General features: G+C 35.0%; 2 protein-coding genes across 2 annotated transcripts; both read left to right on the forward strand.

Moving 5' to 3' along the window:
- Positions 1-1,396: 1,396 nt before the first annotated feature.
- On the forward strand, positions 1,397-2,801 carry LOC127121674 (uncharacterized). The gene has a single exon (XM_051052127.1). The coding sequence runs from the start codon at positions 1,413-1,415 to the stop codon at positions 2,799-2,801; it is 1,389 nt and encodes a 462-aa protein (XP_050908084.1). The 5' UTR covers positions 1,397-1,412.
- A 6,829-nt stretch (positions 2,802-9,630) lies between these two features.
- LOC127121676 (uncharacterized) lies at positions 9,631-10,947 on the forward strand. The gene has a single exon (XM_051052128.1). The coding sequence runs from the start codon at positions 9,631-9,633 to the stop codon at positions 10,945-10,947; it is 1,317 nt and encodes a 438-aa protein (XP_050908085.1).
- Positions 10,948-24,562: the final 13,615 nt, after the last annotated feature.

Consider the following 24,562-nt stretch of genomic DNA (forward strand, 5'->3'; position numbering starts at 1 on the left):
GTAACACTTCTCACACAATACAAGTACATAAAAGATCTAATGGCCAAAGTAAACATGGTAGGAGATAATGGAGTGAATACACCAATGTTCAGCTCATGCAAACTCAGTAAGTATGTCACTGATGTTCTATCCAATCCCACCAACTCCATGTCCATAGTTTGTGCACTTCAGTATGTTACATTAACAAGACCAGGCATTGCCTTCAGTGTCAACAAGGCTTATGATCAATTTATGGTACAACCACTAGAGACACATCAGAGTGTAGTCAAATATGTCCTTTAGTATCTTAGTGGAACTGCAGATCATGGCTTACTCCTCAGTCCTTCAAACTCAGTGCAACCATTATTCCTCAAAGCCTATAGCGATTTTGATTAGGCAAGTCACCATGATGACAGGCGCTCCACATTTGGCTCGTGTGTTTGTCTTGGCTCCGATCTCATATCGTGGAGTTCCAAGAAATAATCATTGGTTGCACGATCTAACTCAGAAGCAGAATATAAAGCTCTTGCACATACAAAAATGAGTTGTTATGGATTGAATCATTCCCTGAAGAATTGGATATCAAGCTGGAAACGTTAACGCTGCTTTGTGACAACGTTAGTGCAATCATGGTCGCTCACAATCTGATTCTCCATGCAATAACTAAACACATTGAGCTCGACTTTCAATTTGTACGTTAAAGGGTATTCTCTAACAAGCTTGCCATTCAACATATTATTGGTACATTACAAGTTGCAGATACGCTCACCAAGCTCTTGTTTCATATAATTTTTCATGATTTCAAATCCAAACTTAAAGTTGTTTCCTTGATCCAACTATGAACTTGTGGGAGGATATTAGAGTAATATATAGAAGTATGTAAAAGTTAGTTAAAAGGTTAGTTGCACCATCTAGGAAAGTTATCTAAACACTAACTATCTTTCAAATTCTCCAACTAACTTAAGTGTATATATATCAAGCTTCACTCAATATAAATGTAATCAACAATGCCACCAAGATCACATAGAAAGTTTTCCATACTACTCTCTCTTAACCTTCATAATCAACATTGTTCATTCTCATTAATATGAAAGTTAGATGTTAAAACAATATAAAATGAATCATTTGTAATATTTGAAGACCCAAATTTTAAATTTATGATTATTTTTAGAAAAATCATTGAAAGTAATATTTTTTTTAAAGATATTATACTCTCTCTTAATCTTCATAATCAATAGAGTATTATTTGAGATATTATATCTTTTATTAAATTTGTTTTGTTAAAATGATTTAAAAATAAATTATCAAAGATTTGTATTTAGTGAATAAAACACAGCTGGAAGCAACAAAACCCCTATATAAGCCGCAACAAGTTGCAACTAAACCCTAAACTTTAGATTTCAAACATATCAACACCTTTTTCCCATTGATCAATGGAAGACAATCATGATCAAACATCCCACACCCTTCCCTCTTGCCAGCACGATTTCCCAAACTCAGCAACCTTGAGCGATATATGCATGCAATCAAAAACCGATATCACATTAGGGTTACCCAACAAAATCAAACTAGTACGTTGCCCCCAATGCAATTTCTACTTACACCTCCCTAAAATATGGGTCAAACTATCATCACAATCAACATTTCTTCTATCATTTTGCTTTAATAAGTTTAAAACCAACTTCCATTGCAATAACGTGAAGTTGCTCCGTGCTGAAATCGTTCCATCTGAATCCAATTCACAGAGTATCAAAACTAGGGTTTATGTTCACAAAAAGGTTATCAATGGAGAAATTCTTCAACAATCTTATCTTGTTGAGTTTCTTCATGACAACCGAATATGTGAACCATGTAGTAGGGTTCAGGCTAATCCTAGTCAATCGGTTTATGCTGTGCAATTAAGGAAACATCGTTCTCATGCGCGTAGTTTTTTGTATTTGGAACATATTATTTTGAAGCATGGTGTTGCTGCTAATGCTGTGAGAATCAATAAGATGAAACACGGTACTGATTTCGATTTCGCTGATGAAGTTTGTGCTAAGAAGTTAGTTGATTTTATCAAGGGACTAAATCCTGTGAAGATTTGTGAGAGTAAGAGACTTGTTTCTCATGATAGGAAGAGTAGTTATTACTGTCTTGAGTACACTTTTTTCATTCAGGTTTGTTCCATTTGTTCCGAGGATTTGATTTTTCTGCCTCCTTATGTTGCTTGCCATTTGGGAAATATCGGTCCCATTGTGATTTGTACCGAAGTTACCAACATTGTTACTTTGTTTGATCCGTTAACCGCGAAGCATTGTTTCTTAGATGATAATATCTATTGGAGGCAACCCTTCAAATCTTTGCTCACTAGCAAAGATTTAGTGGAATATGTTGTACTCAATATCCATAAGGTTTTTATCGAGGTTACTGTTAATGGTAAGAAATTCGGCTTAGCTATTGCCGAGGTTGCTCGTGTGAAAGATTTGGGAAAGAATGAGAGGAGATTTAATATCAAGACTCATCTAGGTCATCTTTTGAAAAATGGTGACCATGCTCTTGGTTATGACTTGTGCGGGGCTAAGTGTAGTGATAGTGATATTGGATTGAAGGAGCACATAGGAGGTGGTGTGATTTTAATCAAGAAGAGATCTGAAGAGAAAGTTTGCCAGAAGAGACGTGCAGAGCGTCAGTCGCACTTAAAAGATTTAGAAAAAATCACTAATGAGGTGTTGGGCATGTCATTAGGCAGCGAAGAACCAACTTTGGAAGAGAAGTTGGGTGATCTTGATCTGAGTGGCGAGGAATATAAGGAGAAGAAGAAGGCGAGGAGGACGGCATGATCGAATAAACAAAAGTAATTTCTATCCTGATAAAGAAATTTGCATTTTTCTCACGAAACTTTCAGCATTTTATGCATTCTCAGCATTTTACCGGATCCTTTCATATACTTTCTTCTATGCGTTAGAAATCTTAAAAATGCAGTTTAACATGTAAGAATCTAATTGCATTGGTTTGATTTGTCTTTTACGTAATCTTTTAGAATTCTGAAATAGTTTTATCAAGCATTATATGTGCAAAGATTTATACCAATACTGTTGTTTGTTGGTGCTCTTTCTCTTCTAGTACATGTTGTTTTTGGCCTAAAGTAGCTCCTCTAGTTAGAGAAAGTTGAAGAAGTCACTAGTGTTGGATTTGGATTTTCTGTGATGTTTATGAACTGAAACATAGACTCCATTTAAGTTTTTGTGTTTTAGGTTCCATCACTCTTCATACTCATTAAAAGTTTGGGAAATTTGCTTTACTGTGAAAACTAGAAATTTGTTAGTATTAGAAGCTACTTAACTGTTACATTCATGTAGTGTCTTTATGTTACTACAGTTGTAATTTGCCAAATGTATGTGAAATGGATTTGTCACTTTTACACGTATCTGTAGACATCATGGTTACATTTTCTGTGTTTTATACGATTTGTAGGATTGAGAAGTCAAATGCAAATTTTTTGGGACACCAAAATAAATTTGACTTATAGTAAACGTACAATTATTTATTGACGAAAATCCGAATGAGTTTTATGAAATAAAATAAAAAATAATAATAACACCGGTAATAATATAAAAAAATTAATTATTATATACTGTCAGTATAAAAAGTTTTATACCGTCGCTTCATCACCATCACCCGTTTGTATTACTTTATAAATTTTTAAAATAAAAATCAAATTTCTTTTAATATCCAACGTTTATAATTAAGTGATGGTGTAAAACCCTTTTACACTGACAGTGTATTTCAATTAATCTCTAATATAAAATTAAATAAAATTTTAATTTTAGTGCTAATTATTGATTGTCTCTAGGTACAACAGTTGTTTGTTTGGGTATATAATATTTTGCGAGTATTGAGATTAAGGTTGCAAATGAGTCAAATTTAGTTGAGTTTTGTTTAATCCGATTCAATAAATCAACTGAAAATTTAGTTTGAGTTTGTTAATATTTTTTTAAAAATTTAAACTCAATTTGGTTAAAATTTACGAACAATTCAATTTGGCTAATTAGTTCAAACGTGACCGATTCAATAGTTCAAATAAAATAGAATAACAAGTTAATCATTAATATATATTATAAAACAACGTTGCATTGCATTGTTGCAACTCCAATCAACAGGAAACCGTATGGTTCGTTTGCCACGCTGAAGCACTGCATGAAAAATCCACCGCTGGAGCTGCCCTAAATGATAAATCTTTTAGATAAGAGAAAGAAGATAATTGATATGGGTGTCTCAGACTCACGAATCCACTTATATAAATTGAATCAATTTACTAGAATTGTTTAATGCATTTTAAGGATGGCTTTCTCTATCTCGTGAAAAATAAAAAATTCAGACACATCATCTATAATTCATTCGTTTTTAAATTATGCTTTAATTCTATAAATAAATTTATTATGAACATAATCCATTGAATCAGAACAAAATACATAAACTTATGTTATAGTTATATGTAGAATTGATTTTTTTTATAAGACAAACATTAAAAGTAAAGAGCATGAAATCAAGTGATATCGTGGGTCTAGAGATACATTTTCAGACTAAATTTTAAATAAAAAAAATACAGAAACTTATGTTATAGTTATATCTACAATTGATTTTTTTTCTATAAGACAAACATTAAAAGTAAAGAGGATGAAATCAGTGATATTGTGGGTCTAGAGATACATTTTCAGACTAAATTTAAAATAAAATAAAATTGGAGTGACACTTAGTTTTGGACGTGTTTTGATGTGATCAAAATGCGTCTGAAAATGCATTTTCATATTCTATCTAAGGTAACTCAGGAGATACATATTCGAATCAATTTATCTTAAACTGAGTGTGTCTCAGTTAAGAACAAATAGGATACACATAGAGTGAATCCGGAGATGCATCTCCGGAACAAAAATTTGAAAAATTATGAGGCGAGACTCAGTTGAGGCATATTTCAGTGAGACAAATGATGTGTCTAGAGACGCATTTTCGGAATTATAAGGGCATTTTTTCTCATAGGGTGTTTTTCCACCTCTTAAGGTGGAATTAGCAATTCCTTTTACTAACTATTTGAACTCATTTATTTATAGTTATATTTGATCAAACTCGCATAATTTTAGTTCGGATATTGCATTATTGTTTTTCAACCTGTGAATATGTTGATCACCCTAGTTTATTTGAAATTAGTGATTTATTATTAGTTTAAATAAAAAAATAAAATTAGTATATGCCTAAAAACTATTTTTTAAATCCTAATTGCTCACTCACCACCAATATTTCTAGTAAACTGATATTCGATCAATAAATTTATGTAATTTTAATACTAAAAGTGATTGCTAATTTACTTTTGTATTATTTCCAACTTATGAATTTTTATAGAAATGACTTGTTTTATGGAATTTGATACTATTATTAAGTGTTAACATATCGATGAATTTTATTTGACATTATATAATGTGTTTCATTCAATTATATTTTGAAAAATTATTCAATTGTATTGAATTGTCATAAAAAATTTAGAATTAAAATGAAATTATAAAAAAAAAGTAGGGTATGAGTTTTCTTGTAGTTATCACGCCTGCCAAAACAAGCCTATTAATCTTCGGGTACCTGACCTCAACCTTGAACACTTTGCTCACAAAATAGATACGTTATTCCATTTTGTCCTTCTCTTGTACGAGCACAAAGCTCATCACCTAGTTAGTAACAGATAGAAGATATAAAAGTGTTTTGAACATGTGACTCCATACACAATGGGGAATGGGTGAATTGTGGAGGTTTGGAAAATGATGGTTTAAAACAAAATTATTTTCTAAATTAGAGTTTGAAAATATTTTAATGAAAATGTTTGGATATGCAGCGAAAGTAAGGATAAAGAAAATAAGCGGGAAGTAAAAAGTTAAGGGAAAATGGAAAACAATAGAGATTTATTGAGGTTCAGTCTTAAAGTGGTAACTTACTACTCTCCCTAAACATTGACCTTGAGAGTATTCAATAATAATTGAGAACTTTTCAAAGGTTAAGCACATGAATCCCATTACATAAGGAAAATGAAGTTACAGGTTAACCTCAAACCAAACAGCGAACAAAGGAATGAAGCAGTCGGTATTCCTGCCAAACAGCGAACACAATATCGAGCAGTTAGTCTCTAACCCAAACTGAGGTTTTGTCAGGATGATATTGAACCAAGTTTGAATTTTGGTTGACTATCTTCTGAATCGAACCAATATTTTACACAGGTTGGCCACAAACCGAACCGAAATTTTATGTCGAGTTGATCTCGAACCGACTGAGTTTTTGTATAGGGTTAAACTCAAGAACCGATGTGAACAATTTTCACTAGTTATTTTTCACGAACCCAAAAGGAGAGTTTTTCTTCAAGTGGCGGAGCTCACAAACCAAACAAAGATTTGCACTAATTCCCCCAAAAAGCTTTTATACAGGTTTAACTTTAAACCTAAATAATAACTTCCTAAGAAATAATGATTTACTTAAGAGAAAAAAGAACTCTTGGTAAATTTTAAAAAATGCTCTTTCCCAAAACAACCTCCTTACTAAACTCAAGAATGTTTCTCAAAGTTTTATGGCTTAAAGTATGTCAGACAAATAAAAATAATTTTGAGAGAGAGGAACGTGATATATCTCACGTTTCTGGATGTATAAAAATGAAGGGGAAGTCCTCTATTTATAGGACAAAAAATTGTTCAATTTAGGAAACAATCCTTGGGCAAAATTATCATCATTTCAAATCAATCCACTAAAACCTAAGACTCTGATATTACCGAGTCTACTTCCATCAACATTCAAAATCATATTACTACCTTTGTGTGCATTTCACGTGAACGTTCTCGTTGGATGAGACATATTATGCTTGAGTAAACATTTAGCTAACATATTAGCATAATTCACTATAATGAGTTTCAAATTATAGGAAGATACCACTTCGTTTGCAAGACAATGTTTCTTCCTAGCGCGCCACAACCACCAGAAAACATCCAAAGAGATAGAACCATTGTTGATGTCATGTCTAATCCAATCATGTAAACTACCCCCTTGAAAGAAGAGTGGGTCCAAGAAGCCATTAAATTTTCAAAAGTGAGTAGAAAAATCACAGTTTCTCAAGCAGTGTAGAGTCATCTCAGCATCTTTATTGTATCTAGGACAAAAATTCGTTTGGAGCATTCAACGATGACACAAATTTGATCTCATAGGAAGGGATATATAAAAAGTCGTTCAAATGATGAATTTCACCTTCTAAGAAGCGGGAATATGCCACACCCACTTCCAAGAGTTATTTTCTATTGTATTCTGAACTAATTCAAGTTTGTTGAGTCAATTATAACCATCATGAGCAATATAGATATCGTCTAAATTGCCTTTTCAGGTTAAACGGTCAAGAATCAGAGAATTCAAATAAATAGGAAGCACTTTTAGGTGGTCACAAATAACCGCAGAAATATTAGTATATAAAGAATTGAAGTTCCGTTTTTCATCCCAGTAAACATCATTCACTCGCATTTCCTGATCGTGGACATCCACATAGAGAACCTTCTCCGCTAATTTCCATATCTCAAACCAATTGGAAAACCAGAAAGAGAAGTTTATATCCCTCAATCTAAATTCAAATCCATCTTTAAGAGTTGAGAGAGCTTTCATAATCCCATTCCAAGTAACTGATCCTGATTTCTTTTCCATATTAAGGAACATTTCCTCACTGATTTACCTATGCTTCAAAACATGGACCTATATGGAATCACAATCCCGATGGAGATCACAAACCAGCTTTCCGATAGAGGTATTGGCCTCTCTTGCTTTCCAGATCCCAAGACCAACCATATTTCTGAGCTTAATGATTTTATTCAAGCCAACGAGATGTACACCAGAGTTTGAATTACCTTTCCAAAAAAATTCTTAGCCATCTTATAAATAAAATCAAAAGTTGGCTGAGGTAGTCAAGTCACTTGCATATAATTATTTGTAATGGAGTTCAGGACAGACCTAACTAGAGTCAAACGATCATCCTAGTTTAACAATTTATGTTTCCAAGATGATAACATCTGACTGATTTCTCCTCTATGAACTCAAAGTCCTTGCGTTGAAGACGACCATGCGACTTAGGAAAACTTACGTACTTATCTAGAGTAAGAGTTTGCTTGATACCTGTGTTGGAGACAATTAAATCCATTTTACTCCTGTTAGTGGTAGCGGAGAAGAACACCTTTGATCACTAGTAGAAAACTGGAAATTAGATGCCCAAATTTAGCGTCGGCCAAACTAACAAAGATTTGACTTTTTAAAGTTGACTTTAGACGCGGCCAGACTGAAGCTAGTTGTATGGTTGAGTTTTTTTTACATTTGTGTTTTAACATTGGTTGTAAGTTAGCCTCGATGTAGACTCGATTAAACCAACGCTATTATAGACACGACAATAAATAACCGACGATAACGTCTTAACTTCGAATGATTTATATTACCCCCAAACATCGGCGTTAAACAGGTTATAGCGTCGGTTTTTTAGTGTGTAGCATCGAAAACTAGCTGACGCTAAATAATATTTTTCTAGTGGTGGATTTAGCAACATTCACTTTAAAGCCAGAAAATATGGCAAAATGATCCCTGTCTGCGAGTTAGAAACCTTTGTAAAAAGAAGAACATCATCCGTAAAAAGATAAATGCGATAGAGGGGTCCATTACAAGATAACTTGACAGGTTTTCAATGGCCTTCATTGACGGCTTGATTATTGTCAGCGACAAGAATTCCATGCAAATAACTAGGGTTATTAAAAAAAACATGAACTGAACTGAACCGCCCGAACCAAGTTTAAATTAAAATAACTGAACAGTTATGTTTGGCTAGTGAAATAAACCATATTTCAGAAATAGTTCTAGAATCGAACCATATAGAAAGTAAACCGAACCAAAATTGAAACCGAATCGAAACTAAAAATGAAAAATACTAAAAACAATTTTAAATTAAAAAAAAATAGTTTAACGACTCGTTTCTTTAACAAATGGTTTAGTTTGAGAAAAATTATCTTCTAACGGTTTAATACAATTTGGAATTTTGAAATACCAAATCAATAATTTTGGTTTGGTTCAGTTTTGATAAAATTGAAATGGTTCGTGTGAATTTTTACTATGATTTGGTTTAGTTCGATTTAGTTCAATTTTCTCACTAAACTGTATCATGAACAATCCTACAAACAACAAAGAGATAACATGAAAGGAGGACACTTTGCCGTAATCATCTGGTAGGAGCCGTCTCCTCTGGTATTGAATAAAAGTACTGTTGCGACATTAATTATAAAAAAGATTATAAAAAAATTACACTTATTAATAATGATAGTTTAATATATTTAAATTTTTTTGATTTTCTCTTTATATACATTAATTTACTCTTAATTAATTTAATCCATTTATAATTTAATACAAGAAAATAAATTTATTGAGATTTATTTATATTTAAGGTAAAGAAATTAAAAAAAGAGTTTTACCTCCAAGCAATAGAAACCCTAGAGAAGCCTCAACTAGTATGTAACAACAACAACCTCCTTCGCTTTTTCAATCTCGAATTTTCCTCTTTTTAACTCTGTTTTCCTTTTCTATAATCTCGATTTCAAATAGATCAACAACACCTTTTTCTTTTCATCAATGGAAGAAGACGATGTTAAATGTTTGGGATCAAAAAACGATATCACATTAGGGTTACGTAAGAAACTCTATCTCCTACATTGCCCCCAATGCAAAACCTACTCTGAGCCTTGCAAATCAGGGATACAATCAAATCAGCTTCTAGTTTTTTGTTTAAAATTACTAGAAACAAATCTGAGTTCAAACAATGCGAGATTGGTTGGTTCTCAAACAGTTCCATCTCAACCCGATTCAAAGATTATCAAAATTAGTGTTACTGTTCAGAAACAGGCTATCAATGGAGAAATTCTTCAACAATCTTATCTTGTTGAGTTTGTTCAACGCAACCGTGTCTGTGAATCTTGTACAAGTCTTCAGCCTGATCATGATCAATGGAATTCTGTTGTGAAATTAAGACGACATGATTGTCCCATGCATAGTTTCTTTTGGTTGGAACATGCTATTTCAAAGTATGGTCTTGCTGTTAATGCTGTGAAAATCAATGATATGAAACACTGTATTGATTACTTTTTCGCCAACACAATTCATGTTAACGAACTTCTTGATTTTATCAAGGAACGAAATCCTGTGAGGATTTCTGAGAGTAAGGAACTTGTTTCTCATGATACATATGATTATAGATACACTTGTTTTTCGGTTCGAGTTTGTCCTATTGGTTCTCAGGATTTGATTTTTCTGCCACCTAAAGTTGCTTCCAGTTTGGGCAATATCGGTCCTATTGTTATTTGCACCGATGTTGCCGATTTTATTACTTTGTTTGATCCGTTAACCTTGACGGAGTGTTGCTTAGAGGGTGATATGTATTGGAGGACACCCTTCAAGTCTTCGCTCACTAGGAAAAATTTAGTGGAATATATTGTGCTCGATATGAAGGATGTTTTTTCAGAGGTCACTATTGAGGGTAACAAATTCGGATTAGCTAATGCTGAGGTTGCTCGTGCGAAAGATTTGGGAAAGAATGACACGAGATTTAGTATCAAGACTCATCTGGGTTATGATTTGAAAGCGGGTGATTATGCTCTTGGTTATGACTTGTGGGAGGCTAATTGTAGTGATATTGAGATTGAATTGAAGGAACAGACTCGAGATTGTGTGATTTTAATCAAGAAGACATATGCAATGAAACGCCTGATGAAGAGATGTGCAGAGCATATGTTGTACTTAAAAGATCTAGAAGAGATCACTAATGAGGTGCCCGGCATATCACTTGGCGGTGAAGGGCCGCCATTGGAGGAGAAGCTGGGTGATCTTAATCTAAGTGGCGAGGAGGAATATAAGGAGAAGAAGAAGGCGAGAATCGATGGCATGATCGAATAAACAGAAGTAATTTCTATCCTGATAAAGAAATTTAGTGAATCTTTCTTTTTAGTTTAGGTTGTTTTAGTTTGCATTTACTCTTGAAATTGAGTACTTTTCTTTTTAATAATTTTCAGGAACTTTATAGAGTACTTTTCTTTTTAATAAAATGAGAAATTTGAAATGCAACCTAACCATTTTTATTATTGTTATGATTCTTAATTTCTGTTCTGTGTGAGCCAAGTCAATACTGTAATTGTTGGGTACTGATCTTCTCCTATGTGTTAGAAACCTTAAAAATGCAGTTTAACAGATAAGAAACTGATGTGCATTGGTTTGATTGTCTTGTATGTAAATCTCTTTTAGAAATCTGAAATAGTTTTACCTTTTTATGGTTTCATTCATGTGTTGAATTGGAATATTTTGTGGATTTGTTATTTAATATAGATAGTTTACTTAGAGAAAGCCAACTATTAGGACCATTGATAGCCAAGTTGATGAGAGATTAACAACTTGTTATCGAGGATTATGTGCAATGATTTATACCAATATTAAAATCAAAACTATTAATGTTCTAATTTCTTAATTTCTTCACACTCAAATTGTAAAGATAGAGATGATGAATGCTAGTTCTGTGTGTTACGTTCAAAGTTGAGAGAAAACATATAAAGCAGAAGTTATCTATGGGTGACATTAGAAACAATATAATGCTACATTGTTGGTGTTCCATTAGATATGTTATACTATATAGGTCAAGACATTGAAGAATTAGGCGGAACTTTCTACCGTTTTAATTTGCCAAATGTGTATGTAAAATGGATTTGTCACTTTTACTCTTGCTTGTAGACACCATGGTTACATTTTCATTGTTTTTATATACTTCCTCTTGGTCCCAGAGAAATTTTACTTTTAGTTGGTTCAGTGGTGATTAACGCTAGATTTGATAGAGATGACCATAATTCGATTTCTGCAATTGTGATCGATAAGGAACCGAAACCATTTGATGGTAGAATTGACCTCCCAACCGGATTAGTCGATCCAATGAATCGAATATTCGTAGTAAGTAAAAACAAAAGATAGTTTTTTCTTATAAATAGAACCCGGAGGGAGTATATGATTTGTTGGAAGAGGAAGACAAATGCAACTTTTTTTAATACTATGGTTGCAAATGAGTCGAGCTTTGTTCAGTTTAACATGACAAAATTGGAATCAACTTGAAATTTGGTTCGAGTTTGTTACATATTTTATTTTCTAGCTTAAATTTCACTCGACTAAAGTTCATGAACAATTCGATTTGGTTAATTAAGTCGAATTTGATCCAATTCAATAATTCAAATAAAATGGAACAAAACAAGTTAATGCTAAATTGAAAAAATTAAAAGTTTAACTAAATATTATATAATTGAATGAAGTGGAACAAAGCATAAGGAATAAAAATGTCATTCTATTGTTTAAATATTTTAAGATGAAATAAAACAATTTTTTCATTCGACCAGAATTAGAGGATATAAAAAATGATGGAAAGTGATGAAATGAGATGTGAATATATATTTCATCCGATTCCGTTCCATATCATTCTTTTTTAATTAATCCAAACAATGAAACATAAATATATTGATCTTCAAATTTGTTACAATTTTTTTTAACTCAAATTCAACTCGATTAAAATTCATGAACAATTATGTTTGGCTAATTAGTTCGAATTTGGTAACAAAATGAAATAAAAGAATTGATTATTAATTAAAAAAACTTTTAACTGAAGATTATATAATTTATGAGTAAACTAGCAAAATAGTCTTGTACAACAACCCAATTATAAAAATTAATAAAAAGAATTAATTAAAATTATATTAGTACAAGAAAAAGTAGATTAACAAAAATTTGGAGAAAAATGAGTATTTACCATTATTTGAGTTTAACTTATAAATTTTCTATCATTATCTAATGATAAATTAGTGACACAATTACACCAGAGATCCTTTAAGTTGTTTTTTTAAATAGATTGGTCCTTTAAGTTTTTTTTAACAATTTGATCATTTAGGGTGATTTCTACATTATTTTTCTCATATTTTGAACATTTAGAAATGTGTGACTGTTGTATTTTTTGGTTGCACTTCATCATTTTCATACCACTCAATAATTTCATATATAATTAGCACATTCACTCTATTAAAAAACGATAACGATGCACACGTTTGGTAACTTAAATGATCAAGCTGTTACAAAAAAAACTTAAAGAATCAATTTGTTAAAACAAACTTAAAAGATCTCTGGTGTAATTTTGCTTAAGTTAGTAAATATTTTAATAGATAAGAGAAAGAAGGTAATTGATTGTAGAGGGTGCACCAGAAGTTATCACATGACGTATATAAGTTAGAAGAGTGGGATGACATGCTTGTTCTCAGAACTTGGAATTTAGTGAATCTAAGATATTATTATTGTTAACTTTTTATTATTTCTTGTTGGTCAAATAGGGCGATGGCATTTATTCTGTATGAGTTCTCAAAACTCATTCACTAAATAATAGAGGTAAGGTGGCATTATTTTTGCCTATAAAGGCATACATTTTTAATGAGGTGTCCTATTTTTTTAACCTAGTGGTCTTATAATTTTTTTTCTTCATATTTTGTTGGATCCTGATATGGAGTCTTTGCCAACTCATCAGGCTATTTTGTTGGATCATTATAAGGAATCCTGACCCCCTCATTATGCTATTTTGTTGGATTCTGATAAGGAACCCTTGCTGCCTCATTAAGCTATTTTATTGGATTCTAATAAGAAATCCTTGTCACTTTGTTAAGCTATTTTGTTGGATTCTAATAAGGAATCTTTGTCATTTTGTTAGGCTATTATGTTGGATTTTGATCCTAGCCTCCTTATAGGTTATTACGCTAAGGAGTCATGATCGCTTTACTAAGCTACTATCTTAATGAGGATTTGAGATCAACTAAAAGAATACATAAGTAAGAGGAAAAAATAACAGAACATCGTTAAAACAAAATTAATAGACATACGACTCAAAGGCATTAACTTTATCATTAAAAAAAACCTCTAACAAGGCGACATTGCATGTACAATACAAAAATCATAAAAAGAACTTAAAGGTTGGATATAATGGTCTCACCGTCCACTAACCCATCCCCGTGAGCATTTGTGTTCTACTTAATTGGAAAGTTTTCCTCATATGCAGAGGGAGTCACTTATAGGTTGGGATCATTCTCCTCATCCAGCAGCTGGACATCCTTGACAACTTTGAGCTCAAACTCGCCTAGATCCAAGTTAGGGTAGATGTGAGATATTTACTTACACCTTGGCTTTCTTAAAGGCCTTATCAGCAACATCAACTATCTACCCCTTCACATCGACTAGACCTTCCTCTATCCTCTTTTTAGAAGGGCCTCTTTCTTGGTGACGGTTTCCTTCAGTGTTTCATGCTCGACTTTCACTTGGGAAAGCTCCTCGCCAAGCTTTTTGGCAGCTTCATATTTCATCGTATGCGACTTTTTCATCATGTAAATAGAGCGTTGCATCTCATCATTGGACTTCAAAGAATTATGGGTTTTTGTCAGCATTTCCCGTATGGTATTTATCCTGGTCTTAGGATCTGCAACAAATCTATCTGACTCATTGTATGCATCAAACATTAAGCACTCCAACAAGAGCCCATAAGCATAGGTATCTCTATCAAATTAAACATCTGCCCATACCCCAAATGAGTCCCAATCTTGTGGTTGTTAGGCATGTTTACTAGAATGTTTAAATGCTCCCACACATAACTCTTGGCATCAAAGTCTCCATTCTAGAGGGACGGTCCCTTGCTCCCTGAATGGGTTGAGTAATTGGTTAATTTCAAGGGTGTTCCGTCAAGTTTCATAGTTTCTTGGGTACCCAAGTGTCATCGGGATGGACATCTTTATGTTTTTGGCCCTGAGTCGGAGATTTATCCCCTTCAGCTAGACCAAACTTGATAATCTTCAGGGGCTTATGCAAAGGACGGTCTCCCTTTCATCCAATCTCATTTTTCCTTTCCCTAACAAGCCTCCAAGGTGACTCTTAGGGTCCTTGGACCACTTACTTCCCCGCTCATATTTCTTCCTAACGTGAAGGGCATTCTTCTAGGCAATAGTCATTGGATTCATCCTCCCTACAAACAAAGATACAAATGTTAGTCAAAGTAAATATTTCAACTACAACAACCAAACAAATATCAAACTTACACAAATAATCGCCAATCTTCTTCTCATTGCCATTGCTTTGATCGTACTACACAATTTCCCTAGAGCTCATAATACGAAACTCCTCCAAAATCTCGAGAACATCCATCTCTGTCTCGCTCAAGAAGTCATGGTTGAAGCCATTTATTTGCACATGGTCATTTGTCCAGTACTGGGAAAATCAATTTTCATCGATCTCCTCAAACATCACCATGGAACTGTTGTCTCGCACTCGTACTCTCACAAACATATATTTCCCATTCTTGTAGTGTTTTTAATGAGAGGTGAAAAGAACCCTTCCAAGTAAAGCACCTAGGGTCACCCAGTCTCCAGTTCTTGCCTTCTTAGTGTCGTTGAACAAAAATAATGTTGAACATGTGACTCCACACGATAGAGGGGGGTGAATTGCAGGGGTTTGAAAAACCTTGGATTAAAATAAAATTATCTTCTAAATTGGAGTTTAAAACATTTTCTAAAAAGACGTTTGAATATGCAGCAGAAATTCAAGATAAAGAAAATATGTAAAAAGTAAAAAATTAAGGGAAGAGAGATAACACCAGTGATTTATAGAGGTTCGGTCTAAATGAAGTAACCTACTCCTCTCCCCCAAGAATTGATCTTAAGAGTATCCAGTAATGCTTGAGCTTTTTTAGAAGGTTAAACCCACAAATCCCCTTATACAAGGAAAAGTGAAGTTTCAAGTTTACTTTTGACCAATCAACGAATAGTGGAAAGAAGCGTATAGTTTTCATGGCAAACAACAAATAATGCTTCGAGTGGTTAGTCTCTAAGCCAGGCGGAGATTTTGTACATACTTATCTTGAACCAATGTGGAGTTTTGAATTCGATATTCTCCAAATCGATATGAGATTTTACACAGGCTGGCCACAAATCAAAGAGAGATTTTTACCGAGTTGATCTCAAAGCTATTGAGCTTTTATACGGTTTGAACTCAGAAACCGATTCGGATTTTATATCGGGAAAATCTCAAACCGTTGTGAATATTTTTCTCTGGTTATTCTTCACGAACACAAATGGAGAGGTTTTCCTTATGTGGTTGTACTCAAGAATCAAACAGAGACTTAACACTAAATCCCCCCAAAAGAGATTTTAACAGGTTTAGCTCCAAACCTAAACAAACACTTCCTAAGTGTCATACCCCAAAATTTGCCTCACTTTTTTCAATTTCGTTTGGCTTATTGCTCATCTCATATGCATAATTCACATGTCCTAATCATCCATCATAATACATTCATTTACAGTTGCATCTTTCAAATAATATCCTTGATTCAAAGTTTTTTTGTTATTTAAGATACAAGGCACTAAATTATGGTTTGAAAGATTATGGTGAGTATACTTTATCTTAACACTGTGGATTGTGGGCACAACAAATTGGTGATTGATCTTGGTTCTTTGAGCTAAGTTCTCAGGGAAACCCTAATCCTTGATTTTGGTTGACTAGTCATTTTAGCTACACCATGTCATTGAAATTTAGGGAGTCATTTTCAAGTCTTGATTCTAGTCTCTGAAATTAAGGGTTAACTTTTGTTATCCATTTTCATTCTTATTTGGTGATCATATTTTACTTGTTGTTGATTCATGGCATGATATGTCATCCAAGAGATCAAGAGCTCTCAAATTCAAGGTCATATTCAAGTACAAAATCATGTTCAAGATTCAAGATCATGGAGGAAAGGCATGTTATTTAACCTACAATACACAATTCATTCAAAATAACATCGTTTTCATTACAAGTCATCAGAGCATTCATTACAACATCCAAAACCAAGTTTACCAATCCATACAAAACTATACACATTTTTGACCTAGAGTTGACTCTGGTCAACAATTGACTTTTTGATCAACAGTTGACCAAAGTTAAACTAACTACCCTAACCCCTAAATCTAGTTTAGTTTTCCTTTCCAATATTTTTTTCATTTATGCCATGATTTTCCAAAAGCCTTCATGATCCATTTGGTTCCATGCCAATTTTGGTACATGTCTTCAAACCTTGCCACCACCATACAACCTGCAACATCAAAGCCAAATAACATCATCATCACACTTGCAAAACAGACCAAGAATACGAGTTATGATGCATTGCACACACATAGTCATACACATATCTATCATATACCATAGCCCCAAATCAACACAATCTAATTGAACCTAACCTTTTTTTTTCTCATTTGAAAGTCATACTAACAATCACATTCGATAATATCTACTGACGGTTGTTAAGGTCACTAACTTCAAGCATATGTAACAATTAGCAACTTCGTAAGATCATAACAATTCAAATCACATTTTGACACCAGTTCTTAGCAGTTCCACAACATCTCAACATTGCATTTCATTTCTAGTTTGAAACCACTAATAGTGAACATACATGACAAGTTTAATTTCATAGGTTTAATTGATGTCTTTAGCTTAACAGATCATTCATATAGCTTAGTTGCATAGCTAACATCTCAACATTACAAACACAACCATGATAGTTCAAACAATTCACACTAAACAGTTAGCATAGCATTCACATGGCATTTAAGTTAGTCCCTATGGACTGGTGCAACATCAATTCTAATATCCTTCTAACAATTCATAACATCAACTACAATCATTCCACTAACCTTCTAACTGTCAAACCAAATCCATAATCTCATAACAACTAACCTTCCAATTACTAATCCAAACTAACTCACTAAAACGGAATTAAAAAAAACGAATCCTTCTTCAATCACTTGCTAACACTGCTAACCTCTTAACTGAATCCAAAAACTAATTAATAGTTGCTAGTTCACTCAATAACTTCAAATTCAAAATAGTTAACAGTCCACAAATACTCCTTAATATTCAGTTCACTATTATTTTTCGAATTTACCAATTGTCAAAATAAAATCACTAACAGAAAAAACACTAAGTCCAAATTGATTAACATAGAAAAAAAGTTCAGCATATGCTTCATAATAGTAAAAACTAAATAAACTTCATAATAGTTCAATCCACCATTAACAACTAATCATCAAACCTGCATAATCAGTTAACATAACTAATTCACCGCTTATTCTTTTTCTATATAGCTAACAAGTCGATTCAATCGATTTTTAACTAAACCAATCTCTTAACTTGTCATTTCAACTCATAAATCTAAATTTCCATTGACCAAACCAACTCGTATAACCCACCCTAACAATTCCTAACACAAACTAGTTTAACCTAACTGTCAGCTAAGTTATTTCACCAATTTCGAATTCTTGCCATAACTCTAAGCTAATTTCCAAATTCAAACAACAACCTCTAACCATTTCTCATAAAAGCTAACTAACTTCAAATTCAATTCATCACTCGCCACATTTCAACTAACTAAACTAATCCATTAACTCTCAAGTTCAAATTCTAACTTCAATTAACTGCTAATTGATGCCCTAACGTGAAACAAAACTTGCCCTAAAGCTTGCCCGATTCTGTTATAACTCTAATCTATATAATCCTCACCCATCTTCAACAATCAACAACAATCACACTTTACACAATTCATCATTCTGTATGCATTCATTCTCCTTCCTCACCACTCACCAAAAGCTCAAGTTCCATCATTGATGAGCAAGTTTCACCTTGAAGCTTGCTACAACTGAGCTCAACCTCTACTATACTTTATACTCCCCAAGGAACAACATCAACAATATCAAAAAACCCATCTCCTACAGACTACATGAAGAACAAGAAGAAGTTAATATCAAAAGAAGTTAAGGAGTGCATCATTTACCTGGATACACATCTCACGTCTTCTGATAGGGAAAAGATGGAGAATGTAGAGAGAGAGAGAATAGAGAGTAGAGATAGGAAGAGAGAATTTCATTTATTCAATAAAAGCATACATGGAATGGTTAGTTTCTAACTATTTATAACTGTCAAAAGCAGTTATAACAACCCAAACTAACTAAATATAACTGTCTAAGCAGTTATAACTAATATATGCATCATATCCCGCCCCTTAAAATCTTCCTTGTCCTCAAGGAACAACTGTAACATCAAAATAAGGAAATTGGAGTTTGAGTTTGTATAGCAACTCCCAAGTAGCCTCTTCCATAGCCTCTCCTTTCCACTGAATCAAAACCTCAGTAACCGCCCTATTGTGCCTCTGAATGGAGCGCCTCTTCAAAATCTTAAATGGTTCCTTAGGATCATCCAAACTGCCCCACTCCTCAGGAAGTGCAACCACGGGAATGTTCTCATCATGTCACGGTTTCAAAAGAGATACATGGAATGTAGGATGAATCCGCGAAGTAGATGGAAGAATCAAGGTGTATGCAACTTTTCCCACCCTATGCAACACCTGATAAGGACAATAAAACCGAGGAGAAAGCTTTTCGGAAGCACGATATTGAGCAGAAGCTTGTCTATAGGGCTGTAACTTTAGGAAAACCCAATCTCCTTCCTTAAATTCCCGATCACTACGATGTTTATCAGCCTGTCGCTTCATACGTGCTTGAGTCCGGACCAAATTACCCTGTAATTTCTGGATCATTTCTTCCCTTACAATGAAGCTTCGATCGACTGCCTCGACCTTGGTACTTTGAGGGAAATAAGGAAGATGCAGTGGTGGTGCTTGGCCATACACAATCTCATAAGGGGTAGCTTGAATAGCGGAATGGTAAGTGGTATTGTACCACCACTCAGCCAAAGGTAACCAATTGACTCATTCCTTAGGCCGCTGCCATGTCATAGCCCGCAAGTAATGTTCTAAGCAACGGTTCAAGACTTCGCTTTGACCGTCCGATTGAGGATGATAAGCTGTCGTTAAGCTCTGTGAAATGCTCAACTGACCAAGAAAAGAACCCCAAAATTTACTTGTAAATAAGGGATATCTGTCACTTACGATGTTGGCGGGTGCACCATGTAACTTGTAGATTTTAGCAATGAAAATTTCAGCTAATTTGGATGCAGTAAAAGGGTGAGCAATAGGGATAAAATAGGCATATTTGCTTAGCCTATCGATAACTACCCAAATCGTGTCTTTATCATGAGATTTAGGAAGCTTTTCAATGAAGTCCATGGCTATACTTTGCAGCACTCCCTCTGGGACTGGCAGGGGCTGAAGTAAACCCGCAACAGCTCTTGGTTCATACTTGCATCGAAGGCAAGTCTCACATTGCTGAATGAACTTTGTGACATCCTTGGCAAGGCCTTTCCAATAAAACATGCTCTTTATCCTTGCTATAGAAGCCCTGATACCTGAGTGGCCTCCTTGACGTGAAGAATGAAGCCATTGTAGAATCACTAGCCGCACTTGTCCATCATTAGGAATGACCAACTTCTGTTTTCTATACAGCAAATTATCCAAAACAGAAAAATGGGGATGCAAGGCTGGATTAGAGAGAACCTGCAGCTTGAGACCCTGTAAAGCTGAATCATGCTCATAGCTCTTAAAAAGAAAATCCCATAACTCAGAAGAAATAGAAGAAACAGTCAGTTGTAAAACTTCACCGTGAGAGGCTCTAGATAATGCATCTGCAGCCACATTATCCTTACCCTTCTTATACATAATTTCATAAGAAAGACCCATGAGCTTAGTGACCAATCTATATTGGGCTGGAGTAGATAGACGTTGCTCCAATAAGTACTTCAAACTGTGCTGGTCAATAAGGATAGTAAATGTGTTCAGGGAGAGGTATTGGTGCCACTTAGAGACTGCATTAATGCCAATAATTCCCTGTCATAAACTGACAAAAGCCTATGTTTAGGAGATAAAACCTTGCTAATAAAAGCCACAGGGTGCCTGTCCTGCATTAGCACAACACCAATTCCAGTGCTTGAAGCATCTGTTTCAACTACAAATGGCTTTTGCATATCAAGGATGGCCAACACCGGGGAATTACTCAAAGCATCTTTCAATGTAGTGAAGGCGGTGTGTGCCTTTTCGGGCCAATGGAAAGAATCCCGCTTGAGTAAATCAGTAAGAGGAGAGGCAATAATACTGTAACCTTTAATGAACCGCCTGTAGTAACCCGTCAATCCCAAAAATCCCCTCAATTGCTTAACTGTTTGAGGTGTCGGCCAAGCTCTCACAGCTTGAACTTTAATCGGATCAGTAGTGACTCCTGTAGGTGTAATGAAATGAACTAAGTATTCGATCCGTGTAGTGAAGAATGCACACTTACTTTTCTTAACATAGAAAGTGTGAGCTTTGAGGATCTGAAACACTTGTCGGAGATGATCCACATGTGCCTCCAAAGATGGGTTGTACACTAATATATCATCAAAGAAAATAAGAACACACTTCCTCAATAATCCCGAAAAAATAGTGTTCATTGTGCCCTGAAAAGTAGCTGGTGCGTTGGACAATCCAAAAGGCATCACCACATATTCATACTGCCCCCCATGCGTTTGAAAATATGTCTTAGGTATGTCCTCACTTTTCATCCTTATTTGGTGATATCCAGCCCTAAGGTCCAGTTTCGAAAACACCACTGCACCACCTAATTCATCCAATAAATCCTCCACCAAGGGAATTGGAAATTTAGCCTTCACCGTCATTTCATTCAACCTCCTACAATCCACACACATTCGCCAACTCCCATCTTTCTTTTTGACTAACACAACTGGAGAAGCAAAAGGGGAAGAACTTGGTTGAATTACTCCGGAATCCAAGAGCTCCCTAACCATACCATCAATGATATCCTTCTGAGCTGGTGGATATCTATAAGGTCTTAAACTAACTGGGTTAGAACCCTCCTTTAGCACAATTTGATGATCATGAATACCCCTAAAGGGTGGCAGCTCAGTAGGTGTTTCAAAGACCTCCTGGAACTCCTGTAAAACAGATTCTCTATGCGCCGTCATCACAGGATCCTCTAGCTCCTTAGTGGTCACATAACAACACACTGCCTCTGCTGAACAAGGTAGTAGCTGTAGCATGTAACAGAAGATATCTTCCACCACTAATTGATGCAATTTAGAAGCAGAAACCACCTTACTTTTATTTTCTTTAACAGCCTGCAACTTCACATTCATACCATTCATAGATAATTCCATAGCCATATTGGTGAAATCCCATTGTATGACACCCCATTGCCTTAACCATTGCATGCCCAATATAACATCACAACTAGACAATGGTATAGCAATAGCGTCAGTAAGAAAGTCATACCCTTGAAGTTTTAACCTGATGCCTTCACACCGTCCTGCACCATGTATAAGCCCGCCATCAACTACAGTTATCCGCAAGGGATGCATCAGTTGTAGAATATTAAGCCCCTCCTTACATAATTTCTGGCTAATGAAATTATGAGTGCTGCCAGTGTCTATGAGTACATGAACTCTCTTTTTGCCCAGCCAGCCAATCAATCTCATCATAGGATGAGAATAGTCTCCCTGAATGGCATTAAGAGAAACAGTAGGATCAACACTTTGAATAGGCTCATTAGACACTTCCTCAGAAACAGAATCAACTTCAATTGAGTCTAATTGATTTTCCTCCCCAACCTCCATAAGGAAAACTTGCATTTTTTTTTCTCTGGGGACAATCATGTCCAGAATAGAATTTGTCATGACAGAAAAAATACAAGTTTTGAGCCCTATGTTCATCCATTTCTTTAGGGGAAAGTTTCTTCTGAAACGTATATGCTGGCTTTCCCAAAATGCTCTTCTGAGAACCTTCGACAATCCCTTTCTTCTCCTGAGGCATCACTTTCTTGTCAAAGGTGTTAGAAACTGTACTCTTCTTCTCACTCCAAGAACTCTGGGTTCGATTTGCAAGCACCAACCGTTTCTGCAACAAATCCAAGCTTCGTTCTTGCAACTTTGCAATACGAGGAGCTTCCAACACCGTACGTGGGGCGAACATCTTCACACCATTACACAATTCCTGTTGAAGGCCTCCCAAATAGCACTGGAGCTTTTGAGATTCTGTCAACGCTGTTCTACCCACCAGATTATCGAACGATTCCTGATATGCTTCCAGCGAACCAGTTTGCACTAATTTCTTGAGTTCTTCCATAGGTGAATCGAACTCGAGGCTAAATCGCATCTTCAATGCCTCGGTGAAATTCGGCCATGTCAATCGGCCATTCGATCCCTGTTCTAGACTTTGGAACCAACGAAAAGAGTTATCATCAAGAGCGATACTTGCAATCGAGACCTTGTCCCCTTCTTGCGTTCCATCCAACGAAAAAAAAAACGTTTGCATTTCGCGATCCAAGATTCCACATCGTCTCGAGTGAATTTTGGAAAATCCAGACGCGTTAATCGCGTTGCTGGTCGAGTTGCACCGTCGCCGGCGCCGCCGTTAACTCCGACATCTGCAACCCAATTCCGCACATTGCTTCTTGCACATTGGTGAATTGAGTTTCGAAACGATTCTCCAATTCACGAATTTGCCTCGTGATACATGGCTCCACTGTCGCCATGATGCGTTCCTCCGCCTCACGAATGGCGTTCTGCAGTCGCGTCGCTTCTGCCATGAATGGTGTGGCCGAGGTCGACAGGCTCTAGATACCAATGATAGGGAAAAGATGGAGAATGTAGAGAGAGAGAGAATAGAGAGTAGAGATAGGAAGGGAGAATTTCATTTATTCAATAAAAGCATACATGGAATGGTTAGTTTCTAACTATTTATAACTGTTAAAAGCAGTTATAACAACCCAAACTAACTAAATATAACTGTCTAAGCAGTTATAACTAATATATGCATCATCTTCTTATTGTTTTCTTCAACCTTCAACGCATTCCAGGGTACGCTCCGACCCTGTAGGTTGTTAGCTCCCTCTATTCCATCTTCTCTAGCCTTAAGCGGGTTACCACGATGTAGTTTCAGGTACGGGGAATCAAAGCCCTAAGGTTTTAGGCTCTGATTCCTCCCTAACACCATTTAATTGTTGTTTTGATTTTTAGGCATTTTGATAAAATCGTGAGGGATAAAAAGTATCTTTAAGAATTAGATGAAATCATGGTAAGAAGTAGGAAGAGGAGAGTAAGGTAGTTCTGATGATGGTGGTTATGGCCATTTCTGGGCTGCTCCGGCGCAAGATAGATAGATAGATAGAGAAAGAGGCATGAGGTGAGGTTTGGTTCGTAGTGAAATTTAAATGAGGGGATCGATTCTGATTCATTCCTTCTTGCCCTCAATGTGCGGTCCTCTGAGCAGGCCCAAAGGCCTTACTTCCAAAAACGAATTTGGGCATGTAGCTTCTAGAGCCCAAAAACGTTTTTGCCTTGACACCTGAAATTTCAGAACTGCAACCCCTGGCCCATTTTATTTAATTCAATTGTTTTTGTTCTTTTTTGTTGATATTTTATTCTCATTTAATTTTTCTTGATTTTAATTCTTTGATATTGGATGTTTAGTTGTTATTTTAACTATATTTAGAGCTAACAATGAAAGTACATGTTCATGTTAGAATTAATTAGACATTATAGAATT

Source organism: Lathyrus oleraceus, chromosome 2 (assembly GCF_024323335.1).
Source record: "Lathyrus oleraceus cultivar Zhongwan6 chromosome 2, CAAS_Psat_ZW6_1.0, whole genome shotgun sequence".
In the NCBI taxonomy this organism is placed as follows: domain Eukaryota; kingdom Viridiplantae; phylum Streptophyta; class Magnoliopsida; order Fabales; family Fabaceae; genus Lathyrus; species Lathyrus oleraceus.